The sequence below is a fragment of the Leguminivora glycinivorella genome, chromosome 15, assembly GCF_023078275.1.
Source record: "Leguminivora glycinivorella isolate SPB_JAAS2020 chromosome 15, LegGlyc_1.1, whole genome shotgun sequence".
Classification (NCBI taxonomy): Eukaryota; Metazoa; Arthropoda; class Insecta; order Lepidoptera; family Tortricidae; genus Leguminivora; species Leguminivora glycinivorella.
The window spans coordinates 540,318-565,019 of record NC_062985.1 but is presented as its reverse complement, the minus strand read 5'-3'; the positions used below and the strand labels follow the sequence as shown (position 1 = coordinate 565,019).

The window sequence follows — 24,702 nt, the reverse complement described above, 5'->3', positions numbered from 1 at the left end:
TGTATCTAGTCTAACTACGAAGCAATACATTGACGTATAAATTGCGTCCATATACAGAGAGGTCATTCATAAAAATACCACTTTAGATAAGTTATATATATTTTATACAATGTGACAAGCATTGACCACACATCCCAATTCACCCCTCTTCCGACCCTAATCAGCCCCTTCGTAAACCTATTCACCCCCTTTGCGACCCGATTCCCCCATTCCTGATCCCATTCACCCCTCAGGCCGCGGATATTTATTCATCCCGTAAAAATTCCCCAACACAGTTGCATCGCTTTCTTCATGAAAACCATTATAAAAATGAAAATATGTCTTATGATTTTCTGTTATACATAAACTTTAGAAGTGTATACACATTCAAAAGGATAATGAACGATTAAAATGAGTAAAAATCCAATAAATTTGAACGTCAACTTTGACAGACATGAAACTGTAAATAAAAATGTGTGGCTTACACATTTTCACTGTAATTTTAAATATTCACACATTTTTTTAGTAACATATTGTGTATAATACTTTTCACTCAACAGATAACTGTTATTGGCCTAAGACTATGTAAAAATACCTATGTAAGTTGAATATTTACGGCTGTTGTCCTAAATACCAATAATAATAATAATAAAAAAACATAATATATTATTTTCCTACTTTGATTGCGGAAAATAGAAGGAATATGTCAAGAAATATAATAACATTATATACCCCCGGAACCCTTTTCACCCCAAATTACGGTATTTATTAAATTGTCATTATATAAAATGTCGGAAACTACGGAACCCTACACTGATGCGCTCTTGGTCGGTTTTTCTTCTTAATGCTATGTAAGAGATAATAAAAAATTACACCTCCCAATTTATAATGTTTTTTTTTTGCAAAAAAAATATTTATTGCTCTCCGAGACATTTATAAAAACCCCTGACTCAATGGGGATACGACGTTTCATAACAGAGTTCCTATGATCACCTTTCTGCTCCATCATCAGATTAGCTCCATGATACCATAATATTGCATTGTCACTTGATTTACATATGTGTGCAAAATTTCAGCTCAATTGGAAACCGGAAAGTGGGTCAAATTTAGCTTCTACGTTTTGACTCAAACTAACATAACTAACAAGGCAAGTTGAATAAAAGCTTGTACCTATAAAGGCCTCTGATACTAGATTTGCAATAAGTTTACTTGTCATAATTTAAGAACAGATGAGACAGACATATCCAATGACACAAGTCTATACCGTTTTTGTGAACATCATACAATTTACGGCTGTAAGGCAACCAGGTAGGGTTTATTATTGCACTTTAATTACATATTAATGATTTCTAGCCCGTAAGATACATATTTGCTTTAACAATGGATAGATATTTATGCGGGTGAGAGTGTAATTTAGGTTTTTATAAAGAATCAAATATTTTTAAGCGACCCGATCAGATATGTATGCGGATAAGGACCCTCCCACATCTACCGTCTTGCGATCGTAGCGTCGGGCCAACTGTATGGCCGCGCTGACGCGGCGTCTTTTTCCATACAGTTGGCCCGACGCTATACGCTCGCGAGACGCTAGAAAGAGAGACGATGTTTTTGCCGGTCACGGAGCATCACAAATTTTTGCCGGGAACATGTCGTCATATACTTATGGCCCCCTATAGAAAATCAGATATTTTTGCACGGCTGTTCATAGTCATTTATGCTGGTCACCAGCTGGTGTTCCATGAATATTTGGTCTAGTTGAGTGGAGAAGTGCCATTCAAAACAAGCGCTTTGTAAACAACGATGTATTTAGGTGATTTATAATTATTATTGTTTTCAACTTACGGTTACGTGTTCGCGGTATGCATAAAGTAAATCTTTAATGAAATTGAGTAATTTTTTTATATACACAATTAAATTTGAACCAGAAGCACTATACCTATACCCGCTCGCATTCCCTTTTTTCTATTCTAAGTAAGAATCGATTAATACGTATCTGAATATGTATGAATAAATTAAATTGTAATTGTTTACATACAACCTGTGAAGTTTGGTTGACAAAATTTGACGTAGGTACTGTCATATATATTTTTAAAATGACGTACTGTTAATACCAGCGTAATGAAAATGTATTCCAATGAGTAAAACAAAACATGAAACTTTTTTCAATTTAACCGAACTAGAATGAAATCATTTATACTCATTCGGTTGTGTTCGTTATTTTCTTTAATAATGTGATATATTTTTATTTATTTTTTATGCACAAGCCATGCACCTTTAAATTTTAAATGAGATTGGATCTCCACCTGACATATTTGATTTACCCTATTTATTTTGAGCACAGTTTTACACTGGTATGGTTTTTCGTGTACGTACACCATTTTCTGTCAAAATATTTGTCAAATTTAATTGTCAACGCGGAGCGACCGGCGACACGTCTGCCTCCGATGAGCCGCTCACGGCTTCTAATCGAAAGGAGAATTCTGACAGCAATGGCGAATGTATGGAAATTTTACGATAGTTTAAATTTAAGGTAAAATTTCTTTGTTGCCTTTGAGAGGAAAAATATAAAAAACCTCAAAACTTCTAGTCCATTTATCTGGCTTTTAGAATCACTTAATGTTATAACTAAAGTATTGAATTTTTTTAACAAAGTTTACTAAACGGCGACATACGTTTTTCTCATTTTAGGTCAACTTTGCGTGTGTTTATTTATTATACCTTTAATAATTAGAGATTCTGAATAGTCAAAAGTTGTAGACACACTCTTTAAGATAATAACTCTATTTATTTTATTTCATTTAATTTAGAAATGTGAGCAGCATTTGTTAAACGCCGAATGCACTTTTCGAGGATTTCGTACGACCCCCTCTTAATTTTTGTTAACAACTTACGCTAATGGGGTCTCAAATTCTGAAAATGCCCTTATCCTGTATTGCTTTAGTCGACAAAACAATCTAATAAGTTTTCATATTTTTTCAGACATGCTAACCTGATGCTGAACCTCTTCTCTCTGATGGTGGACGCGTCCGTGCCTGATATAGCCCTGGAGCCCGACAAGGCTGTAAAGAAGGTCCAGGACAAACTGCGGTGAGTACGCACACGTTCGCAACCAGTGGCCCGTTTCTCGAAAGGTACAAGCCTTGTATTACAAGTGTGTTTCCATGACAACCCATACGATTTGACAGTTCACGCACTTGTAATACAAGGCCTGTACCTTTAGAGAAACGGGCCCCAAGAACCCGCCTGGGGGGCACTTATATACAAGCGGGCGGTTATATAATAAATAAATTACGACCGGTTTCTGACCTAGTGCGCCATTTTTAGGGTTCCGTAGTCAACTAGGAACCCTTATAGTTTCTCCATGTCTGTCTGTCCGTCCGTCCGTCCGCGGATAATCTCAGTAACCGTAAGCACTAGAAAGCTGAAATTTGTGTGTGTGCAAAAATAAAAAATGGAAAAAAATGTTTTATTAGGATACCCCCCCTACATGTAAAGTGGGGGCTGATATTTTTTTTTCATTCCAACCCCAACGTGTGATATATTGTTGGATAGGTATTTAAAAATGAATAAGGGTTTACTAATATCGTTTTTTGATAATATTAATATTCGGAAATAATCGCTCTTAAAGGAAAAAAAAGTGCGTCCCCCCCCCCCTCTAACTTTTGAACCATATGTTTAAAAAATACACAGAACACCCCACTAGAAGCCAAATGCAAGCGATATTGTTCGAGACGCAAATCACCAATCCTTGCGGGGTGAGGCGGGCGCGCACGGTGCTGCCATTGGTCGTTTCAAATAATGGCGCGCCTTTATGATTAGCAGTAGGGATGGGAATGGGACATGTCTATTATAGACAATGGTACCGGTACCAGTACTGTGGTGAATTTGTTTTGCAACAAATTATAATATTATAATTAAATTATAATAAGGCCTAGTTACCCTTCGGGTTGGAAGGTCAGATGGCAGTCGCTTTCATAAAACTAGTGCCTACGCCAAATTTTGGTAGTAGTTTCCAAAGCGGACCCCAGGCTCCCATGAGCCGTGGCGAATGCCGATGCCGGGATAACGCAAGGAGGATGATAATTGTGATAGCATCTCAATAAAAATCATTCTAGTAACTAATAACTAAACTGTGCATTTTTACTTACGTTTACTAAGTTAAATAACCAACTAAATATTCTAAACTAATCAATGAACTAAATACCACTACAGACTCTACAGATTCTAGATAATTATTCACTATTACAAATCTGCTTTCTTTTATATTTCATAAAATGGTAGCACATGGTACGAACGGCAGTACGAAGTTCCCGCAACAGACATAAACTAACATGGCCCCATGCCTAGTCGTTTACGTGAAAGGGATAGCATATCACATTGTTAACTCGGTAAAGAGGGATGGACGCGCCTCGGCGCCGCTCAGCACAACCATATTGACCAGTATAAATGAACTCCGCGGACAATAAACAATATTCAACAAAATAATTAATTTGACTTAACTGTGGAATGTTGTTCCATCTTTTTTACATGTAGAAGTGTTAGAAGACTTGCCACACCACTTTATGCTGTAAGAGACCATTGTTTGCAACCAAAATTGATTATTTAAGATTTTTTCCCGAGCGGACACGGACACTGTTAGCGGGTCGTATACTTGGGCGCTACTGATCGGCGTCGCACGCGTTCAAACTTTTATAAACCTGATTTGTCGTATGCTTGGTGACCGCGAGTCGCCCTGTAAGGGCCATCTTGTTGTATTGATCTGTGAAAAAATATGAAAAAAATCACAAAAGTAGAACTTTATTATAAAGACTTTCTAGGAAAATTGTTTTGAACTTGATAGGTTCAGTAGTTTTTGAGAAAAATACGAAAAACTACGGAACCCTACACTGAGCGTGGCCCGACACGCTCTTGGCCGGTTTTTTGTCTAGTAGTGAATGTGATAGATAGATAGATCTTTATTTGCATTCCAATATAATATGTTACATGGGCATATACACAATGGACCCTGGAAAGGGTGTAGCAAAACATTCTTTACAAACATCTTACATTACTAGTAATAACGATAAATTTTACAACTTTTTCAATGTATATTATTTTGGTGAATATAACATCAATAGTTCTACTTAATTATTTTATATTTAGGGGACAAATTACTCATTCTTATCCTCCATAAGTGTTAAGGGTCCCCCCACATCTAGCGTCTCGCGAGCGTCGCGTCGGGCCAACTGTATGGGCAAAGCCTGACGCTGCGTCGACGTCTCGTCGACGCAGCGTCTTTTTCCATACAGTTGGCCCGACGCGACGCTCGCGAGACGCTAGATGTGGGGGGAACCTAAAAAACAAATGCATTTTTCTTTCCAGACTGGACCTGGGTGACGAGGAAGCGGTACACTACCTGCAGAACCTTCTGGACATGTCGGTAACAGCTGTGATGGCCGTCCTAGTCGAACAGTTCCACAAATTCGCGCAATACTGGCGGAAATAGACACAGTACAATAGTGCCTATTTATATGGTATGAAGGTGGTTTTCCACCGGCAGAGCGTGAATGGGCAGAGCGGAGAGGGAATTGAAATCGCCCGGACCCTTTTCCACTAAAAATTGCCATTAATAGCCATCGCGGGCCTGCGCGAGCCCGCGCGTGCCTGCCGCAGATTGTAGGTTTCATACGATACTCTATGTAGAAAGCAATACGGTACATTTTTACAGTAACAAATATCTCAATTGAAGTCTCGCACATCCTCTTCAATCCGCGCCTCGCGATGTCTCGTCGCGCCCTGCCGGTAGAATACCACCTTCGAGTTAATTTATACTCTAAGTAGGAAGCGATACGGTTAATTTTTACACTAACAAATATTTCAATTCACGTCCCGCACATCCACGTCAATCCACTCCTCTCCACGCTGAGCCACTTTTCGTCTCGCCCTGCCGGTGGATAACTACCATCAGAGTTAATTTATACTTTAAATCGGTAGCAATACAGTTCATTTTTACACGAATAAATATCTCAATTAAAGTCCCGCACATCCCAGTCAATCTTTACTGTTTCCACCGAAGATGCGCTGGGCGAGAATTGAAAATTTGCCATACAAATTTCAATTCCCTCTCCGCTCTGCCCATTCACGCCCTGCCGGTGGAAAACCACCTTCAGAACATTAAATTGTGGTACTTATTTAATGGGTGATCCGGTGTGCTATGTAACGAACAGTCAGAAATGTATCTGAAGTCGCATAACGGCCCAGCCACGCAGCCATAACGGCAGCCATAGGTGCGAATGAAAAGTCCCGTCGCTGTGTCTCGCTCCAATGTATGGCCGCCGCTCACTGCCGTCGCGCTTAGACCAATGTCGTGGCTGAGCCGTGAGATTCTCTTGTGTATGTAATTCAATGGGTGCCCGATTGATATTCCGAAATAAAATACGCCGATTTTCGGTACACCGACAACGATTCGCCGACGTCTGTTTTGGCCGAATAACGATTGGAAGATTCTCATGTCGCATAATATTCGTTCGTAAACGGAATCGGTAGGCAGAAATTTAATACGCCGATTTACTTTTCGACGAACAATCATTTAGTAATTGTAAAAATTGGCCGACGCAAAATTGGTCGAAACACAATAGGTCGAGTGATCATTTGTTTTTTTCTTTTGTGAGTTGGCTGGAGCCTGGAGCTTGCGTACAAAGTGTTCTGCGGATTCGAAAATCTAGTTGTTAGATCGTTTGTAAGAGTAATTCACATTTATTTCGTTTACTTATTTATATTTAAGCTCAAATGGAATTGGGCAGGACACGTTTGCCGGATGCCGGATGACCTGTGGGCAAAAACAGCCACCCGTTGGTTGCCACAAATTACAAGGCCAAGGGGTAGACCACGTCAAAGGGAGAGCGGGAGACTTCCGAGGATAGGGATACGTGGAAGAGTAAGAGGGAGGCCTTTGCCCAGCAGTGGGACAATGTGGGCTAATAATAATAATATTTATATCAATGATTGATATAAATAAGTAAACGAAATAAATGTGAATTACTCTTGTATAAATGTTCTGATTCTAAGGATTAATTTTTGTAAATTATGTATTGTTGTTTTCAACTCACCAAATTTCTTAAAGAACAATGTTGCCAGTATAGGTATGTAAATTATTACCGCAACGGAAAGAATTTCACATTATACATTGTTCAAGATCACCACCCCCGACTTTCTTCCCTTGGGTTTCGTGGAAGTCGACTGTGGGATATGGGTTAAATTGTGGCACTGTCACTGCAATGTCACAATCTGGATTTCTTTCAACCCTTTTTGCCAAGAGTGGCACCGAAACTTAGAAGTTCATGTGATCTACCTCCCCTTTATGGGCTACAGGCGTGATTATATGTATATATGTATGTAAGAAAAAAAGTGTTTATAAGTGCGTAATTTTTTTACAACAGCGATACGTAAGTCATTCATTCGAAAATATTTTAACAATGTATAAAATGTGAAACGTTATTCGACTAAACGTGGCCTAAACGAAAATATTACTTTGCTAAATGAAAAATGTCCAATAATAGTTCGGCTAATTTGCACAGAAGCGAACTGAACTGTATGCGAACCAAGATTCTACGTAACGTTATTCGACCAAAAGTGACAGCTATAGTTTGATTATTCGGCTAAATGGCATTCGGCGAATCGTTGTCGGCGAATCAATAATCGGCTAAAAAATTGTCGGAGAATCATTAGGTAGCCAATTCAATGGACCCTGAATAAAAAAATTAGTGTAGTAGACTCGAAACAGATCAGGGGCTGTGACACACTTCGCCATTCGCTCCTGTGCTGTGCGATCTGATGCCATTTATTCATGTTGTTTTTAAATTTATATCTCACTGTTAGGAACAGACAGGTTATTGCAGAATATTGACACAGACACATAGTGTAAATTTTTACACTGAATTATTTCATAGACATTTGCAAAGTTTTGTTTTCCTTCAATGTGTAATTTAGTTGTTATATTGTCTTTCTGGCTTGCTTCATTTTCATTTAAATACAAATAAGGTATGGTATTTCATACAAAAGTTCCTAGAAACTCATTGGAGCTAGGCAGGATTTTAATAAACTCACATTATCAGTAACTGATGCAAGTGACTTTTAGTTATTTTTATAGAAATTCTTTAAACTTAATGAAAGTGTATAGCTGATAAATCTTATAGTGTAATGCTTATGTTATTTAAGAAGTGTTGCTTCTAAGGTAATCCATTTTGTACTGTGATAATAGTATTATAAAATAAAATATATTAATACAATAATATGGTTTTATTTTCATATGTTATGTTTTTAAATAGATATCGTATCAAACTATGTATACAAATATGAGATTCAGTTATGAGTGTTTCCATAAAAACTTTTTTTACAGTGTGAGTATAATATTTATTAACTTACAATAAATTTTATTTTCTTAGGTACCTATTTACATCAGTAACACAAGTATAGCACATAATAAATAGCTTATTTATACGGAGTACACTTATTTGATGCTTAAAATAGCATAAGTACACATAGTATTGGAGGCAATACAAGGTGCTCGCGAGGAACCCGCATAACTTGAACCACGCGTTTCTGAGGCAAAAAGAAAGAAAAAATGTTATATGAATTTTAAAATTTTTCGCCAAAAAAAAAATTTTTTTTGTTTCTTTTTTTACTTTTTTGGATGTATTTTCACATAAAAAAAAATTTTTATCCATAAAGTTGGCAATTAAAATGAGTTCCTTCATTTATTTTTCTAAAAACCAAATTATTTGGAAGTTTTTCTTGTCACATTTTGACATCTATCAATGACTACTGTGAGACTATGCTCCACAATTGCGCATCAGCGCCGTTAAGAAACCTTTTCTACTGAGTAACAATACGGAAATGTTTTTTTTTAATTGGCAATTACTCTGAAACTAGACGAAATCTAGAAAAGTTTATATGACATTTTAGTCTTAAAATGTGACCAAGAATATGCCGTTAAAGTTAAAAAAGTATGGGTTCCTCGCGAGCACCTTGTATATTATTTGTTCAGGATGAATTTCACAGGTTACATAAAGTCATAATCTGGCACTGAAAATTGTGGCTCATGTTTACAACTAGAAACTTGCAACCTAAATAGTAAATACATATATGAGCTATGTCATATATAGTATGAAAGTAAGCATTCATAAAAATTTAAAGCCTTCACACTTTGAGACTGGGACCTCAAGTGTTAGCAGCCATAAGATCACCCCCGTTAGCTATGCAGTCGCTTGCCACATATATCTTGCTGCCCGTCGCCGTTTGTATCACATCACACGCCGCTATCTCAGCATAGTTCACACCACCAACAACATACACTAATACAGTTTTAGGCTTCAGCGGAAACCCACCTACTCTAGTGTCATTTTTAAGTAGTTTAACCAAGTTTGTATCTTTGCAACCAAAATCCAGGTCACTCTGAGGTTTTAAGTTGTCAATTTTCTCATCAAATGTTTCTATACCAACTTTAAAATTTTCAACTATTTTACCACCAACTTTCAAATCAGGTAAAGCTGACAGTTTAGTTAAAACATCTAGTAAGGAATCTGAAGTTAATACAGTATTGCAAAGTGTTGCTATTAAAGGTATGTAGCCTCCATTGAAGACATAGCCTGGTGATGATTTACTGGCATCCTCAGGAGGAAGCATTTTGAGTTTGTTAGCTGTAGTTTGGAAACTATTCTGCCATTTTGGTAGTCTGTCACTTAAGTTGCCAAGATTTGATATATTAAGAGACAACTTTAATGTTGATGGTTGAATTAGCAATCCAGCATTGATTAAGTTGTTAAATACATATAAGAAATTGTATCCGAAAGCTAGTAAGTACTTGTTTACTAGTGAATTATATTCGTCATACGACAGGCCTTGAGTTAAACTTAGTAAACACATAAGCCGTAAGCTGTTGTAGACATGTATGTCAGTGCCAAAATTCTCATCAACAAAAGTAAAGTTTGATTTCTTATTCTTGTTATTGAGCATATCTGTCTCTGTCAGTTTGAGGTTCTCAAACTTGTTGCTCATTTCTGAAATGATGGTCTCACAGGCTAATACATGATTGACTAGACTTTGTTTAAAAAGTGTGACTTGTTGTAATTTTGTTGCTACAAAATGTTTCATTTCTTGTATTCCCAATGCTTTTATATCTTCATTTTTCAATAGTTTTGCTTTAGAGCTTAGAACACTTAGTACTTCTGAGAAATGTCTATGTTTTATCTCTCCATACAGACAGTCTATTGAACTATCTAAAGTCATAATTGTATTTTTTGCAACTGTTTTATCTTCTTCAAAGTCAAAATTCAGTTTTCCTTTCTTTATCTTAGTGTCTTTGACATTCAGTTCTAAATGCCCACAATTAATTTTAAATATTTCACTCAGCAATCCACTATATGTAGCAGGAGTAAGAAGACTAGATGCATAATCCTGGCTTCTATCAACAACTATCAATGCACCAATTTCATTTGAACTCTCTTCTGTCAAAAAATCCCTCGCATATGTTTCATTATAGACCTCAAGCATATCCAAAACGCTTGCTGACAACTTCCCAACTGAAAATATAGCTTTAGGCCGGCCTATGACATGAAATAAACTCCACAAAGACATGGAAATGCCTGACAACAAGGAATGATTTTGCTCTACAAATAGCTGCTTGAATAAAAATGGTAGTTCTAAGCTTAGTAGTTGCTCATCTAAGGCCATAAGTTCCCAGGTAAAGGGGTGTAGTTTGACTACACCGTATAGGCCTCTGCTTTCCAGAAGAGAATCATAAGAACATACAACTTTAGGGACTATAATTATGTGAAAACAATTCTGATGAGCTAGGGAGGCATTTTGGCTGAGGACTGAAGAGATCTGGTCGAGGACACACTTGTACTTCTGGATGCAAGACGGGATGAAGTATACTCTGTTTGTGTTGGCTGTGGGACCCAGCTGTGGGTCCATTTTGTAGATTTTGTCAATTCCATGCTGGCTGTAATATAAATTAATTTTATATAAATTATAAAGCTTGCAAATAGGTAGTTAAAATACACAATAAGTACATTAACTAAAGAAGAATATATTATAAAGCTAAGAGTCTAATATGAAAAAAATCATAAAAGAAAACAAAAAGCTTTGTAGTGACAAAGGGTCAACCAGTGGGTTTGAGTATTTCAGGAAACACTTATATTAATAAATTGGCTTTATTCAGTTCTTGGACAGAAGATCTCTCCTACACCGTTAGTGGTAATTTAAACCTGATTGCAAAGAACTTGTAAAGTACTACTTTTATATGAAATGAAATATAACCTACCGTAACCAGCTAACACCGCAAATTCTTTCCAAGGGCTTGATTAGTGCAGGATCAATAATTAAGTCCTTCTTATCGCCACATAGTGATAGTATCCGTTCTAATTTGCATTGAGATATGACGCTTAAAGAACTTAGTTTGAGAGAAAGCGGATGTTCCATGTTTCTGCTCATTGTATCTTTTTACGGAGAAAGGTTGTTTTGAATACTTAAACCCTGAGCTTTATGCATTACTTCTCAGTAATTCATGTTTGTTTAAGAAAGAAATTAGTACAGAAAAATCAACAAATACACCCACAAATTCCAATAAGACACGCAGTGTCAGTGTCAATCAAGCATGTCAAGTCAAGCTTATGTCACTGTCAACATGACAACCAATGTAGCCAGGACAGAATATTTATATCGGAAGTAAATCACAATCAGTAGACGAGCTTTATATTTTTAACATTTTGAAATCTCAATGCGAGTGATGATGAAATGAATAATATTTTTTATTAAATCCATACATTTAGTATCTATGATTTCTAAGTAATCCACAATAAACAATTACATCGATTTATTCAAAGGTTATAATGACAATTTCCGGTCATGCGCGTAGTTGATTTGTCGCAGTCGTAATATCTTCCCCTCCGCCCCTTCACCGCGGAGCTGTCTCTCGTCGTTGTATAGCGAAAATTTGGAAATGGCTTCAAGAATTATCAGGAAAATCGTAAGTTTGTAGCTAGGTGTTCCGTTTTTAACATTCCTTACGAATAGTGCATGTAATTTTTGTTAAATCAGTCCATACAGACCGTACGCTTTTATTCTTGCATTCCAAAAATAGACTTAAGTATAGTTATGTCGAAGAATTACATAAAAGAGCTTTTGAAGCCTTTTCGTGAGAGTAAAGTGTTAGGAAGTTGGTTGAAGTGGTTCGAACCTGGTGCCGGGGGTGGGGCCGGAGGGCATGGGGTCGCGGAAACTAAGGTTGAGTGTGTTTTTAAGTGTTTTTTCTATTGTTATATGGTTTGGAGGTTATGTGACGGATTTCTTTGGTTTCCTTCAGGTCCCGGTGACGAAAGTAGGGACGGCGCAGTACAGCTCGGGTGTGAAGCGGGTTACGTTAATCCCTGGCCATGGGATCGGCCCGGAGATCACTGTGGCGGTGCAGAAGATATTCGAGGCCGCAAAAGTCCCCATCGAATGGGACGAAGTGGACGTCACAGCTGTTAGGGTAAGCCCTTGCGTGTTTGTACACGTACTGAAGTTAATGCTCGTGTCTTTGTGAACAGTAATTAAGTGATGAGCATTCCATAGTGATACAATGTTATTTCTTTTGGCATAATCATACACAACCTTGGCCAAAACTGTTTAATTCTCATTATCTATTATGTAGATCTGTGTACAGAAATGGAGGATACTTTTTTATTTGTTTATTTTAAAAGTTTACCATATCTCATACTGCTTTAGACTGATATTTTGACCACCTATTTTTATTTACAAACACTAAATTATGCTTTGAAATAATGTGGTCCATTATTCATTTATAATAGCTTTGCTTAATTTGGGGCTAGCTTGATTTGCGTAAGTTGTCCCCCAATATTTATTTATAAACATTACAAGCACTTAAGAAACTGAATGTAATGTTTCAATTACTTGTATTATCTTCCAGGGCCCAGATGGAAAGTTTGGCATCCCCCAAAAGGCCATAGACTCAGTGAATGAGAACAAAATCGGGCTCAAGGGGCCTCTCATGACCCCTGTTGGCAAGGGATACCGCTCCCTCAACTTGGCGCTCCGGAAGGAGTTTGACCTGTATGCCAATGTGAGGCCTTGCAAGAGTTTAGATGGGTGAGTTTATTTAAATTCCATATGTATTCATATCTCTGTGCTTAACTTCAAACTTGGGAAAATCCATTCTGCTTTAAGGTTGAATATATATATAATGTAATATGATCTGAAAGATAATCCACCTTATAGCAGAATGGATTTCCCTAACTTTTAAATTAAGCGACACATCTTACAGCTATGCTGAGGCTTACAGAAAAGTCCCATTTGATCCTAATTTCAAAACTTTCAAGTTTTTATGTCTGAATGGCAAGCTGTATTTGTCTTATTATTATAAAATGTTATTGTATTAGTGTTTTAGTTTAGTATCTTATCTGTGGACATACATATTTATTGTTATTATATGAACTTTGGCATTAGATTAAACCTGTTCTTGAATGAAATCATTTTAATCAAATTAAACATGAACAAGTATTCAATAAAAAATAATATTACATTTTCCTTATACACACATGAAACCTTCACATATCTATCTGTAGAAAAAACCAGTAAATATTTCATGAATCATGTGTCCTCATCAATGAGGAAAGTGATTTCCATTATTTTTAGTACAGTCAAGTGTAAAAATATGGGTGCGTACAACTTATCAAAAATATGTCCCATAGCACTTTATGTCGGCGGAATAAGGTCTCGGTACATATTTTTGAGCGGATAAAATCGATACGTATTTTTGCACTTGACTGTAACTGTCATGTTAAGCTCCTTGCATTGCATCAGTTTCTTGCATTATTTTTTTACTTGTATATCTTTTAGTGCTGTCTCTTGCTGGAAATGGAAAGTCATAGAGCTAAATGTTCAACATGGTGGTTTCCTCCATACATGTCCATACCATTGCCTACTCGTTAGATGGCTACATAGTCTTCTAGTGGGTAGGCTTGGTACCAAGTAGGTAGCCACCTAGCAAAACAGAACTTCACGATTATGTCCTATCCTATCCTAAGGAAAATTTAAGAATCAAATTATTTTTCTGCATAATATAAACTACAAGCAATAAAAATCCATACAATCAATCAGTTTCATTCATTCACATCCGCATTTGAGAGCTTATCTACTATGTGAGTCTAGACAAGGTCAGATAATAGTGTATCTGCGGAGATAAACTTCAATTGGTGTGTCGATGACCTGACTGATTACCAATCTGGTCACACCCCTAAAATCACTCTTACAATATTTATCATTATGGCCATTGTGGGTGTGCCGTGTGGTGATTTCCAATTTGCGATTCGTTCGTGTTCAGCTTTTATCACACTAATGGGTTGTTTTTACAAAGATATTTAAAATAATTGATAATGATAAGCTGCACATTTCCGTATATCACCTATGTTATAATTATAGCCTCCTTATTCATAAACATACTCTTATCAAACCGATAAAGTTTGTTTGTCCTTTTCTATCACACCAATACATTGGAAAGGGACAAACGAACTTTATCGGCTTGATAACTTTTAGAGTAGGTATGTTTATGAATAAGGGGGTACGTGTATAATATCTTCGTAGGAACATTGTTAGACCATTACTCAAGACCAGAAGAACTCCTTAACCACACATCGGACACTTGCGATCAAATATATGAAAGAGGCACGTTCCTAGCACACAGTCTAAGCTCGTATAGGTGAACGCGTACTATGCTTGTATGAGTGAAATATGACAGGTCGACTGTTCGCGTTTTTAATAGGCGGTAACTGTGAGGTAACCGAGAGGGGGTGAGCGGCGCTTTTAGCGGGGAGCGGAAGTGGCCATACTGTACGATAGTACTCTTTATTATACTGTGCCTTAACCCTTCGTCTGTATTTGATAAGGATCCCATTTAGGGATGCCCATTTAACCCATTGTACACAGTATAGAATACAGTCTTAGAAAACTGTATAACCAAACGCTCGTCCATAATTACTATAATTCCGTAATGCGACACTGATAAGTCGACTCTTATGACACATAACTTCGACCTTCTAACAGATTACGGGCAAGTACTTGTGGAGTGATGTGATAATTTACTAGGACATGTGCAAATTACCAATTTATGGATATTGTGTTAGAAATACGTTTAATGGCGTAGGCACACGGTTTATTACAATGATAATGGGCACTTCTGTTTTCTGCGATTCGAGAAAGAAAAACTAAATCATATAAGTCTTGCTGTTATACTCGTATGTATAGGTGCAGATTACACAAATCAGCAATGAAATGAGGCGAATGAAATAATTTGTACAAAACAGTTATCTAATGTGTCCAGGTTCATAATGAACTAGACAACTATTCTGTGTGTAAGTCGGATCCCTTTGTTCAATACGCACCAACTATGGAGCAGTCGCAATGGTATGTGAATTGCTGGCAATTGTGCTGCCCGTCTAACAGCACCTTTATGAAAATAAAAGCGTGTCCAAATCATTCAACATTGAACACCAACTAAATTAGTGCTGCAGTCCAAGCGTTCGTCACGTCATTCATAAAAAAGAAACGTAATACATATAGCTCTATTACAACTGATTTTTTTTTCATCCTTTGTGTTATTAGCGATTTCATTACTATAAGGGCGATAACCCCATTTACTACGCCACACTTGGTACTACAACACATGTAGTACGATCAGGTGCCAAAATCGGGGAACATGAATTGTGCAGAAGCGAAGTTTGTTGCTCATTCTTGAGTGATATTCGTGGAAGTACTACACTACAAAAATAAGATTAGAATAGTAACAACAGGTACTTACTGTGTCCCGAGTGAAAAGGAAAAGAAATAAAGGGTACAAGTCTCGCGAAGTGTAAAAGGGCTTAAGTATTGTATGGAACTTACACCCTTTTAACACTAACACTGTTGTAGAAATGATTTTAACTTCATGCTTATCACTATACATACACTTATTACAGATATCAACTTGACGCTAGCATACATTACATTAAAGCTTATTAACATAGCTCTATATTGTATGTAGCAAAAGAAAATGAGGTTTTTTGAAATGAATAACTTAATATCGTCATAAGTTTGAAGTTGGTATGCTTTGGTCGGAAATATTAAATAAATCTTATGTATTATAGCTTATAGCTAAACAGTACAGATGTTGCAAAATCGTCTTCTTAATTGTATAACTTTTTACCAACAATTTTTTTCAAGGAAATAAATAAAAACACCTATATACCTATGTAGAAATTTGACCGGCAAGGCTAGCACATGATTGGCGCGAGATTGTCGCCAATTGGTCTGCTGAATTTTAGAAAGTTAATAATAGAATGTCTCTTCTCTGACAAGTTTTAATTATAAAACTCCCGTGAGACTCAAACACATTTAAAAATATTTTAAGCGGGTTACTCACGTATTAAGTTCGACATGTTTCGATCCATTTTCGAGGATCTTTCTCAAGAGTAGCGACCCCGCTTTTGTATATCGAGAGCGCGACGCATACCGATTTTTTTAAATATCTCTGACAAGTTCTTCTTACAAAGTAAAAATAAACAGTATTTTTTTTTTATTCTTCCAGTATCAAAACCTTATACGACAATGTGGACGTAGTGACCATTCGCGAGAACACCGAGGGAGAGTACTCCGGAATCGAGCACGAGATCGTCGACGGCGTGGTTCAGAGTATCAAGCTGATCACTGAGGAGGCCAGTAAGAGGGTCGCTGAGTTCGCGTTCCAGTTCGCCCGCGACAACAAGAGGAAGAAGGTCACCGCTGTACACAAGGCCAACATCATGTGAGTGAGAATGTCCTCTATTAACAAAGCTATTGTTACTACTTCTTGAGTTGCCTATGGTATGTACGAGATAGTAGACGGTGTAGCTCAGAGTATCAAGCTGATCACTGAGGAGGCCAGTAAGAGGGTCGCCGAGTTCGCGTTCCAGTTCGCCCGGGACAACAAGAGGAAGAAGGTCACCGCTGTACACAAGGCCAACATCATGTGAGTTTGAATTTAGAATAACCTCTATTCGCAAAAAAAAACGTTTATACTTGGGACTGTTTGTTGCGTTCAAGCTACAATCATGTGAGTATTCTTGTACTAATTTGCAATTCGTATTGTCAGGCATGTCGTTTGAAAATGTTTACAAATGAGTAATGTAAAAGTAACTTACATAGTTCAAACAGTAATTTAGAATGTACTCAATTCTTGCATACGTTATTACGTTTATGCATTTTGTTCGTTTTGCTATTATTAGTTTTTTACTATATCATACCCCATTTATTACGCCACACTTGATACTATAAAACATGTAGAAATCAGGTGCCAAAATCGGGGGACATTAAATGTTCTGAAGTGAAGTTTGTTTCTCATTTATTGAGCTGCATTCATAGAGGTACTACAATGTTTTAATGAGAAGATAATTAATAAGTTCCATAAATTAATAATTCCTTAAAATTAGTTCCTTGTATTATTTTATTTACATGGTGAAATCTTGCAAATGCTAAAATAAAATTTAATGTAGACAAGTTCTATCCTCTCTGTAAATTTTTCTGGTTGTTCACTGATAGCTCTTTGAGTTGTCATTACTTATACTTCTGTTTTATAATTTCAGGCGTATGTCGGACGGTCTCTTCCTCCGCTGCTGCCGCGACCTGGCCACCAAATACCCCGACATCAGGTTCGAGGAACGCTACCTTGATACCGTCTGCTTGAACATGGTACAGGACCCCTCCAAATTCGATGTGTTGGTGAGTACAAATCTTAAGTCATTATTTTTATAACCTGTATATCATATCAAAGTCTGGTATATTTAACAAGATGTTCGACATAAAGAAACCTTAGGTTTATTAACACTTTCGCGATAACGTCCGGTTTCTGACCTAGTGCACCATTTTTGTCTGGAAGTGAATGTGTTAAACAAGAGAATGCCCTACAGTCAACCAATTGGAACCCTAGGCCACTGTAGAACTATGTCATAGTGACGTTATAAATCAGATTTTAAGAAATCTCTTACTGCTTGTCATTTTAACATGGTTGTAGAAATGTAGAGTGGCCTAGGGTTCCAATTGGTTGACTATACATTACAAGGCTTGAAAACAATTATTTTATGTAAAAGATGACCCTATTGCCTACATCTTTTTTCTACTAAGATTGTTTTTCTCTTACAGAAATCCTCTCCTCTCATTGTGTTGTTTAATTCTTGTATTGTACAGTGGAAAATGCTATTTTAACATAAATTCTGTTTGTGTATTTCCAGGTGATGCCCAACTTGTACGGTGACATCATGTCTGACATGTGCTCGGGTCTGGTCGGAGGCCTCGGTCTCACCCCGTCAGGCAACATTGGCAAGAATGGAGCCCTCTTCGAATCTGTAAGTATTTTTCTAAGCCAGCCAATACTCTTGCCAGATGTACTTCAGTTTTCGTAGCTAACATTGTGTGACAGGGACAGTGCGATGGCAATGGCATCGACAGATTTCCTTGTCACACAGTGTTATAATTATAACATTATAACAGCCACACATCGGCTGTTATAATGGAGAAGGAGGAGCACCATAAGACACATGTATTCTATACTGTGCTTTAAGGTACTTAAAAACACGTTAATTTGGTTGACCAACCAAATACAAAACCAAGTGGATCTGTCGCTCAGCGACCTGTTTTTTAACCTTTTTATTTGGTCATGTAATGGCATTTACCCTCAAGTAGCTTAAAGAGCCTTTTGAGGGTACATTTGTTTACATTTATTTAAATACCTAAAGACAGACTATAGCGCCCTCTTTATCTACAGCATTAATGAGGTATTTACGCGGTTCTCGGTGTTGTTTAGATTTAAAAAGTATTGGTATAATTTCTCGTTCTCAGAATTTTAACTATAGTCGAGTCTAATTTACGTAGCTTTTACTTACTATTTTCCGGTTACTTGAGAATGCTTCTAAAATTATTCTGAATGCGTCTATTGTATTATTTTAGTATATTTATCGTACAGTGAATAATAATTACAATGAAAGACAAAAGTAAGTCTATTTCTCTAAATATATGCGTGTACTAACTGGTGTGGATCATATTCGTCCACTAACTCATATTCTAAGTCAGTTCTTGCATGATATCAAATGTATGTGTTACTAAACTTTCAAATGTCCCGTTATTACTAAACTCTTTGTCTTGTTTTGTGATTGGTAGAAATGGTAAATAATAATTAAATCAGTTTTAGTTTATCAGTGTTAAAATATTGAAGTCTGTCAAAATAATTGTTTTGTCCCTAAGTTTATGATTTTCTAATTAACTTCAGTTTGTTTCTCTGAGGTATAACTAATTTATAATAGGGAATAAAGTCAGTCTATGTTCGTCATAATTAAATACGTTCATTTCATTCTAACTTCAAAACTAATCTAATGAATGTGTCTATGATATGTGTCTGAACGTCAAAAGTATGGAAACAAACAATGTTTATGCTTAAGAGCAATATTAGTCTCGACCTCGTGTTTCGGAAAAAAATGTAATGAATGCTAATGTCACGCTCGAAACGTCGGGCCATATGTAACGATAAGTGGTGCAGTCGAACAAAAATGTGGTTTACCATCCTACAGTTGAGGTTCGTTTGAACGTCATGAGACAACAAGGTCGGTTTCTGCTTGCAATAATATTGTCAGTGACAATGCTCTGTCTATATATGATGCCATGTGTCAAGTCAACCTTAGCGATCGTTAGAGCTCACAGAAACTTTTGTCAAAACTGGTAGACCACTTTCTTGGCCCACTGTACGCGATAAGTCCCGTTCTAGTTCCAAAAAATTACTTTCGGGTTTTGAAAAGCACCTAATTGAATGCTAAGTTTGTTTCCATAGTTTGGATCTGTTAACCCTCGTGCCGTCATAACGCATGCCACTAACCTGCAGGTGCACGGCACGGCGCCCGCCATCGCCGGCCAGGACAAGGCCAACCCCACCGCGCTGCTGCTGTCGGGAGTCATGATGCTGCGCCACATGGGGCTGCACGAGCACGCGGAGAGGATCCAGCACGCCTGCTTCACCGTGCTGCGCGAGGGACAGGTGCTCACGGAGGACCTGGGGGGCAACAGCTCCTGTACCGCCTATACTAATGAGATTATTAAGAATTTAAATTAAGGTGTGACCTTGAAGTGCGTGAAATTGGTGAGGCGAGAGAATTGCCGCGTGCGGGCTTTGAGATACTTGAGTTTGTCTTGGACAAAATGAAATCAGGCTGATTTCTGCATACTCCATATATGTTGCTTAATTTTGAAGTCGGGTAAGTCCATTTTGCTTTAAGGTTATATTTGAAAATAAAAGAACCAACCTTATAGCACAATGGATTTACACTAGTTTGAAGTTAAACGACATACTTATTAACAATAACAAAGTATGGAATATCATAATCAATGTCACATTTCTTTCAAAACTTATTTTCGAATAGATGCAGAGTTGGCTAAGACGGACTCTTAAAGATCTTCATGCGGCAATTTTCTCAAATGATGGTGCATTTTAATTACACCCTAGAGGGGTTGAATGGATGTTAAGATGAAACTTGTGAAACCTACAAATGTAATTAATCCAACCAGCAACCGATAAGTACATCAAACATGTTACATTTGTAGATTCCTTGCCTTTAGTTAAATTACTTCGAAAAACACCAACTACTCGTAAAAAAATGCATTTTGAGGTTAAAATCTACCAAGCATAGTAATAGTTTTAATCAAGTGCATTCAATTCATGATTTGGTCACTGTCAGTGTTGGTGCTTAACAACTAAGTTTACTTGTAACTCTAAATATTCTTAACCCTTGAATGCATATGGTGTCAAAAATGATACTTTCGCAGTGAGACAAACTAAACACAACATCAGATTGACATCAATATGAGACTTTGTCATAACTGTATTTCCGAGCTCATATAACCCAGCAACCTTCAAATCTAGGGTGAATAGGCATCTTCTGGGCAAGCTCACTCCATCGTAGGCCGCGTCTATGCCTTTGACGAGTCTGTGGACAAGAGTAAGCCCATTTATAGGAAAAAAAATAAAAATTGACGTGGATTTCAATTCTTTTTAAGTCATTTTGCAACACACCTATAATACCATGCATTGAGGGTTAATAAATAATCTAATTTCATCTCATACCTTATTCAAATCAGCATTTAGTGTACCTATCTACAAGAATTACACTAAACAGTATTATTACATTGACATTAATCATGGCAGATAGTGACCAAAACCACAATTCTTTACATTCAAATAATAGTTAATTTATTAGATCAAATTGTTGATAGCCCATAGAATAGTGACACCATAGTAGCGAATTTATAACCTTATTTATACCTATGAATAGGATTCGATATCATTTACGTTACTGCCAAAGAAAGTATTCTGAGGATACAAGTTCATCTGAGGTTACTTTTAATGTTAGGATCTCGTGCATTTCTTAGCGTTTTAAAATGTGTAACAATAGCTGTTTATTAAACCTTTGGTGATCGAATATTTTGCTCTGGGAGCCACCAAAGAGGGTATTCTGAATCGTTGCTTTTCACTAAGCGGAAATACAGAGACCCCAGGCCTTTTTGACAGCAAACTTCAAGACATTTAGTTGATTCGTGAATTGTTTGCTGTCAGAAATACCTGGCGCCTCAGTCTTGGCGATTAAATGACAAAGAAAACAGTTCAGAATACGCTCAACTATATTTATTTGTGACTTACGAGATGTTTCATTTTGGCGTCTACATTGTCAAATCAAATTTAACCAAATACATTTTCTTACAATATAACCTAAGGTTCTGTCTGAAAGTTAGTTTAAGCTTGACATTCCGTTGTTTAGGTTATTTATTGATGAATTTTTGTTAACAATAAGTTAGTGAGATAATGGCTGTTTTTGAATAAGTGCCACAAATTTATTTTTTCCATCTATTCAATTAAGAACTTGAGTTAATGAATCCTCAATGCCTATCTCTTGAAGCGTATTAAAGGAAGATAAACATACATGCAAAATAGAGACCAGTAAATAGAGTTCAGCTTGGCAAAAAATAATAGAAATTAAAAAGTGGCAACATCGTCGTCTCATCTTTTTCTTATCAATAAGTGTGAGAAAACGAGACAACACGACGATGTTGTCACTTTTGCATTTCTACTGTTTCTTGTTAGGCTGTAAGAAGGTGCTAAAGACAGGAAAAGTACTAATTCTATGGAAAACATAGGTTTGTGGACTAACTAAAGTGTAGGTTTAACTTTGTGTTTTTGTGTGACACAGTATTTGTTCCTTATCAAGTATTAGCAATTCGTATTTCTTATGTTACCAGTATATTGATGACCTTGGTATTTCATTCTAGTATTTTCTTAGTTCAAACATTTTTTTTACAATTATTAGTTAGAATTTTACTACACCAATAGTTCAATTTTAAACTAGTGTCAATAATGAAAACTATATGTATGTGTTTTTGTACCGAATAATCTAGAATGAGGGCACTAAAGCCACTTTTTATTTATTTTTTACATTTAATTTATACAGCATTTGTATTTATTTTACTTTGAAATGTGATTCAGATAAAATCTGACAATAAATGTAATTTAAGAATCCTACTCCAATGGATATTCTGATTGCTTTTGCAAATAGGTCAATGTGGAATCGTATTAGTGTTTATTTATTTATGTAAATAAAATAGACGCCAAAATAAAGATATGATTTAAATGTTGTTTTATTACTTGAACATTTACAGTTAAGTTGTTCCTGAATTAGGTAAGTTACGTTTGTGGTTGCAATACTTGAAATACTTTAAACCCATCGATTTATAGTAAATATAGTAAGGACATGGCATACAACCTCCAAAAGAGTTGCAACTTGCAATGTCAGTAACAGAGTAACAACGCTGTTCACGAATTGTACCCAAGCTTGCAATATGGCTGTATGCGACAATCGCGCGCTTGAGAGTTCATCTACCAATCTCGTTCCACCAAGTCACATCAAAACAGAATGTTCTGTCAAAATTATGTGAATTGCCTTGTCCTTACTTTTGAAATCTTTAGAAAAATCACTCTTCTGTGACATGGCTTATTATTATCCCGGAATGAAGTTATTACGTCACTAAAAAGCTGAAGCGATAAGCATAAGGGGGATATTATAGAGAGGACTTCCCACATTGAAAATTAGATTAAATACAAAGTTTCAATATAGCATAATGATTCGTCGTACATTAATGAAACGTATAATTTTGTATTCATCAGCCTAGTTGAAATATTTATCTTACCACCAGGTCCACGGCACAGCACCTGATCTCGCCGGCAAGGACATGGCCAACCCCACGGCGCTTCTCCTGTCCGCCATCATGATGCTAAGGCATCTGCAGCTCAACGAGCACGCCGATAAAATCCAGAACGCTTGCTACGAGACTCTGCGCGAAGGCAAACATCTCACCGGAGACTTGGGAGGCACTGGCAAATGCAGCGAATACACCGCTGCCATTATTTCTAAGCTGAACTAAATTAATATTGATTGAATTTGATTTGATTCCGCCAAATATTCGATGTAAGTTGCTTGGCGCCATTTTCACGCCTACTTTTTAAATTCTGTCCACAGACAATACAAGTTTTAAAAAAGTTTGACTTCCGTGTGGTGCGCATTTTAGTTGAATGGCCGTGTAACGGAACGTTACTGATGTTGGTGGAAAAGTTTTGAAAGAAACTTTATTTTCTAAAAACTTACTTTAATATTTATTGATTTCCTAAAAAGTATTATTTATATTGTAAAAATGTCCATACTCATGTAAATAATCCGCTTTTGAATTAAATGATGTGGTGATATCTCCAAAGCATACCCTCCCAACTTGGCAGTGTACATTTACTTAGATCTTTAGTATTATTTAGTGCCTTATTACAGGAGTAAAATATATTTATTTATTGGTACATATTTACTGCAAGCACAGTACACAATGTAGACTAATGATGACATAACACTTTGTTAATATAAATTTGTTTAAAAGTGTTGGCCTTTTATTTAACATCGTACCTAATACTTGTCCTTTATACGCTATTTCTAATAAATATATCCTAGTTTTTAAGACGACCGGTCTGGCTCAGTCGGTAGTGACCCTGCCTGCTAAGCCGCGGTCCTGGGTTCGAATCCCAGTAAGGGCATTTATTTGTGTGACGAGCACAGATATTTATTCCTGAGTCATGGATGTTTTCTATGTATATAAGTATGTATTTATCTATTTAAGTATGTATATCGTCGCTTAGCACCCATAGTACAAGCTTTGCTTAGTTTGGGGCTAAGTTGATCTGTGTAAGGTGTCCCCACCAATATATTTATTTATTTATTTAATAAATTTTAAACGTACATTACGTATCCGGGGTCGTTTAGTAATTCGTACAGACAATAAAATAGTCAACAAGGAAGCATAAGTTCCACAAGCACTTCCCAAAGAAAATTTAAATTTCGCGCCTTTTCTAACCAAATGGTGTCTTGTGGAGTAACAAAAAGTGTGCGTGGAATGAACCGTATACGTCAAAAGTGACAACTCTAGTAGCGTTCCGATAGTTCCACTAACAAAAAAACAAGTCATATACGCTTCATCAAAACCACAATAAACATATTTTTTTGCTTGTATTTTTACTGTTTTATAAATAATTTAGATCTATTATAGATCATTACACTGAAGCTTTTCATATCAGTCGGTGTAAGTCGAAATTTTGATGTCCCTATT

At 36.6% G+C, this 24,702-nt stretch overlaps 3 protein-coding genes across 5 annotated transcripts in view; 2 read left to right on the top strand and 1 right to left on the bottom strand.

The window, feature by feature from the left end:
* LOC125233886 (phosphatidylinositol 3-kinase catalytic subunit type 3) overlaps positions 1 to 6,361 on the top strand; it is a 44,271-nt gene extending 37,910 nt beyond the window's left edge. The window contains exons 17-18 of the mRNA XM_048140041.1: positions 2,959 to 3,066; positions 5,341 to 6,361. Coding sequence (XP_047995998.1) covers positions 2,959 to 3,066; positions 5,341 to 5,464 — 232 coding nt within the window. The 3' untranslated portion in view covers positions 5,465 to 6,361. The remainder of the gene's footprint in view (positions 1 to 2,958; positions 3,067 to 5,340) is intronic.
* Positions 6,362 to 8,912: 2,551 nt separating this feature from the next.
* LOC125233908 (vacuolar protein sorting-associated protein 33B) lies at positions 8,913 to 11,587 on the bottom strand. Its single transcript, XM_048140079.1, has 2 exons — positions 11,282 to 11,587; positions 8,913 to 10,960 (listed from the first exon to the last, which is right to left on the bottom strand). The coding sequence occupies exons 1-2, from the start codon at positions 11,449 to 11,451 to the stop codon at positions 9,178 to 9,180; spliced, it is 1,953 nt and encodes a 650-aa protein (XP_047996036.1). The 5' UTR covers positions 11,452 to 11,587; the 3' UTR covers positions 8,913 to 9,177.
* A 266-nt stretch (positions 11,588 to 11,853) lies between these two features.
* Positions 11,854 to 23,980, top strand: LOC125233902 (probable isocitrate dehydrogenase [NAD] subunit alpha, mitochondrial). Of its 3 annotated transcripts, none has more exons than XM_048140072.1 (7): positions 11,854 to 11,986; positions 12,323 to 12,490; positions 12,929 to 13,107; positions 16,580 to 16,795; positions 17,613 to 17,748; positions 18,258 to 18,371; positions 23,254 to 23,980. In XM_048140072.1, the coding sequence occupies exons 1-7, from the start codon at positions 11,960 to 11,962 to the stop codon at positions 23,479 to 23,481; spliced, it is 1,068 nt and encodes a 355-aa protein (XP_047996029.1). In that variant the 5' UTR covers positions 11,854 to 11,959; the 3' UTR covers positions 23,482 to 23,980. The 3 variants fall into 3 exon arrangements, with proteins under 3 accessions (XP_047996029.1, XP_047996028.1, XP_047996027.1); XM_048140071.1 differs by lacking the exons at positions 11,854 to 11,986; positions 23,254 to 23,980 and adding exons at positions 12,068 to 12,243; positions 19,898 to 22,691; XM_048140070.1 differs by lacking the exon at positions 11,854 to 11,986 and adding an exon at positions 12,090 to 12,243.
* The last annotated feature ends 722 nt before the right edge of the window (positions 23,981 to 24,702 follow it).

What these genes read in the sequence shown, in the direction of transcription:
- LOC125233908 (XM_048140079.1), bottom strand. Translation starts at nt 11,451, where the DNA reads ATGAGCAGAAACATGGAACATCCGCTTTCTCTCAAACTAAGTTCTTTA. An exon ending in TGCGGTGTTAGCTGGTTACG is followed by an intron (nt 10,961 to 11,281) that starts GTAGGTTATATT and finishes TTTATATTACAG; the next exon opens with CCAGCATGGAATTGACAAAA.
- LOC125233902 (XM_048140070.1), top strand. Translation starts at nt 12,115, where the DNA reads ATGTCGAAGAATTACATAAAAGAGCTTTTGAAGCCTTTTCGTGAGAGT. An exon ending in GTACACAAGGCCAACATCAT is followed by an intron (nt 16,796 to 17,612) that starts GTGAGTGAGAAT and finishes TTATAATTTCAG; the next exon opens with GCGTATGTCGGACGGTCTCT. An exon ending in CCTCCAAATTCGATGTGTTG is followed by an intron (nt 17,749 to 18,257) that starts GTGAGTACAAAT and finishes GTGTATTTCCAG; the next exon opens with GTGATGCCCAACTTGTACGG.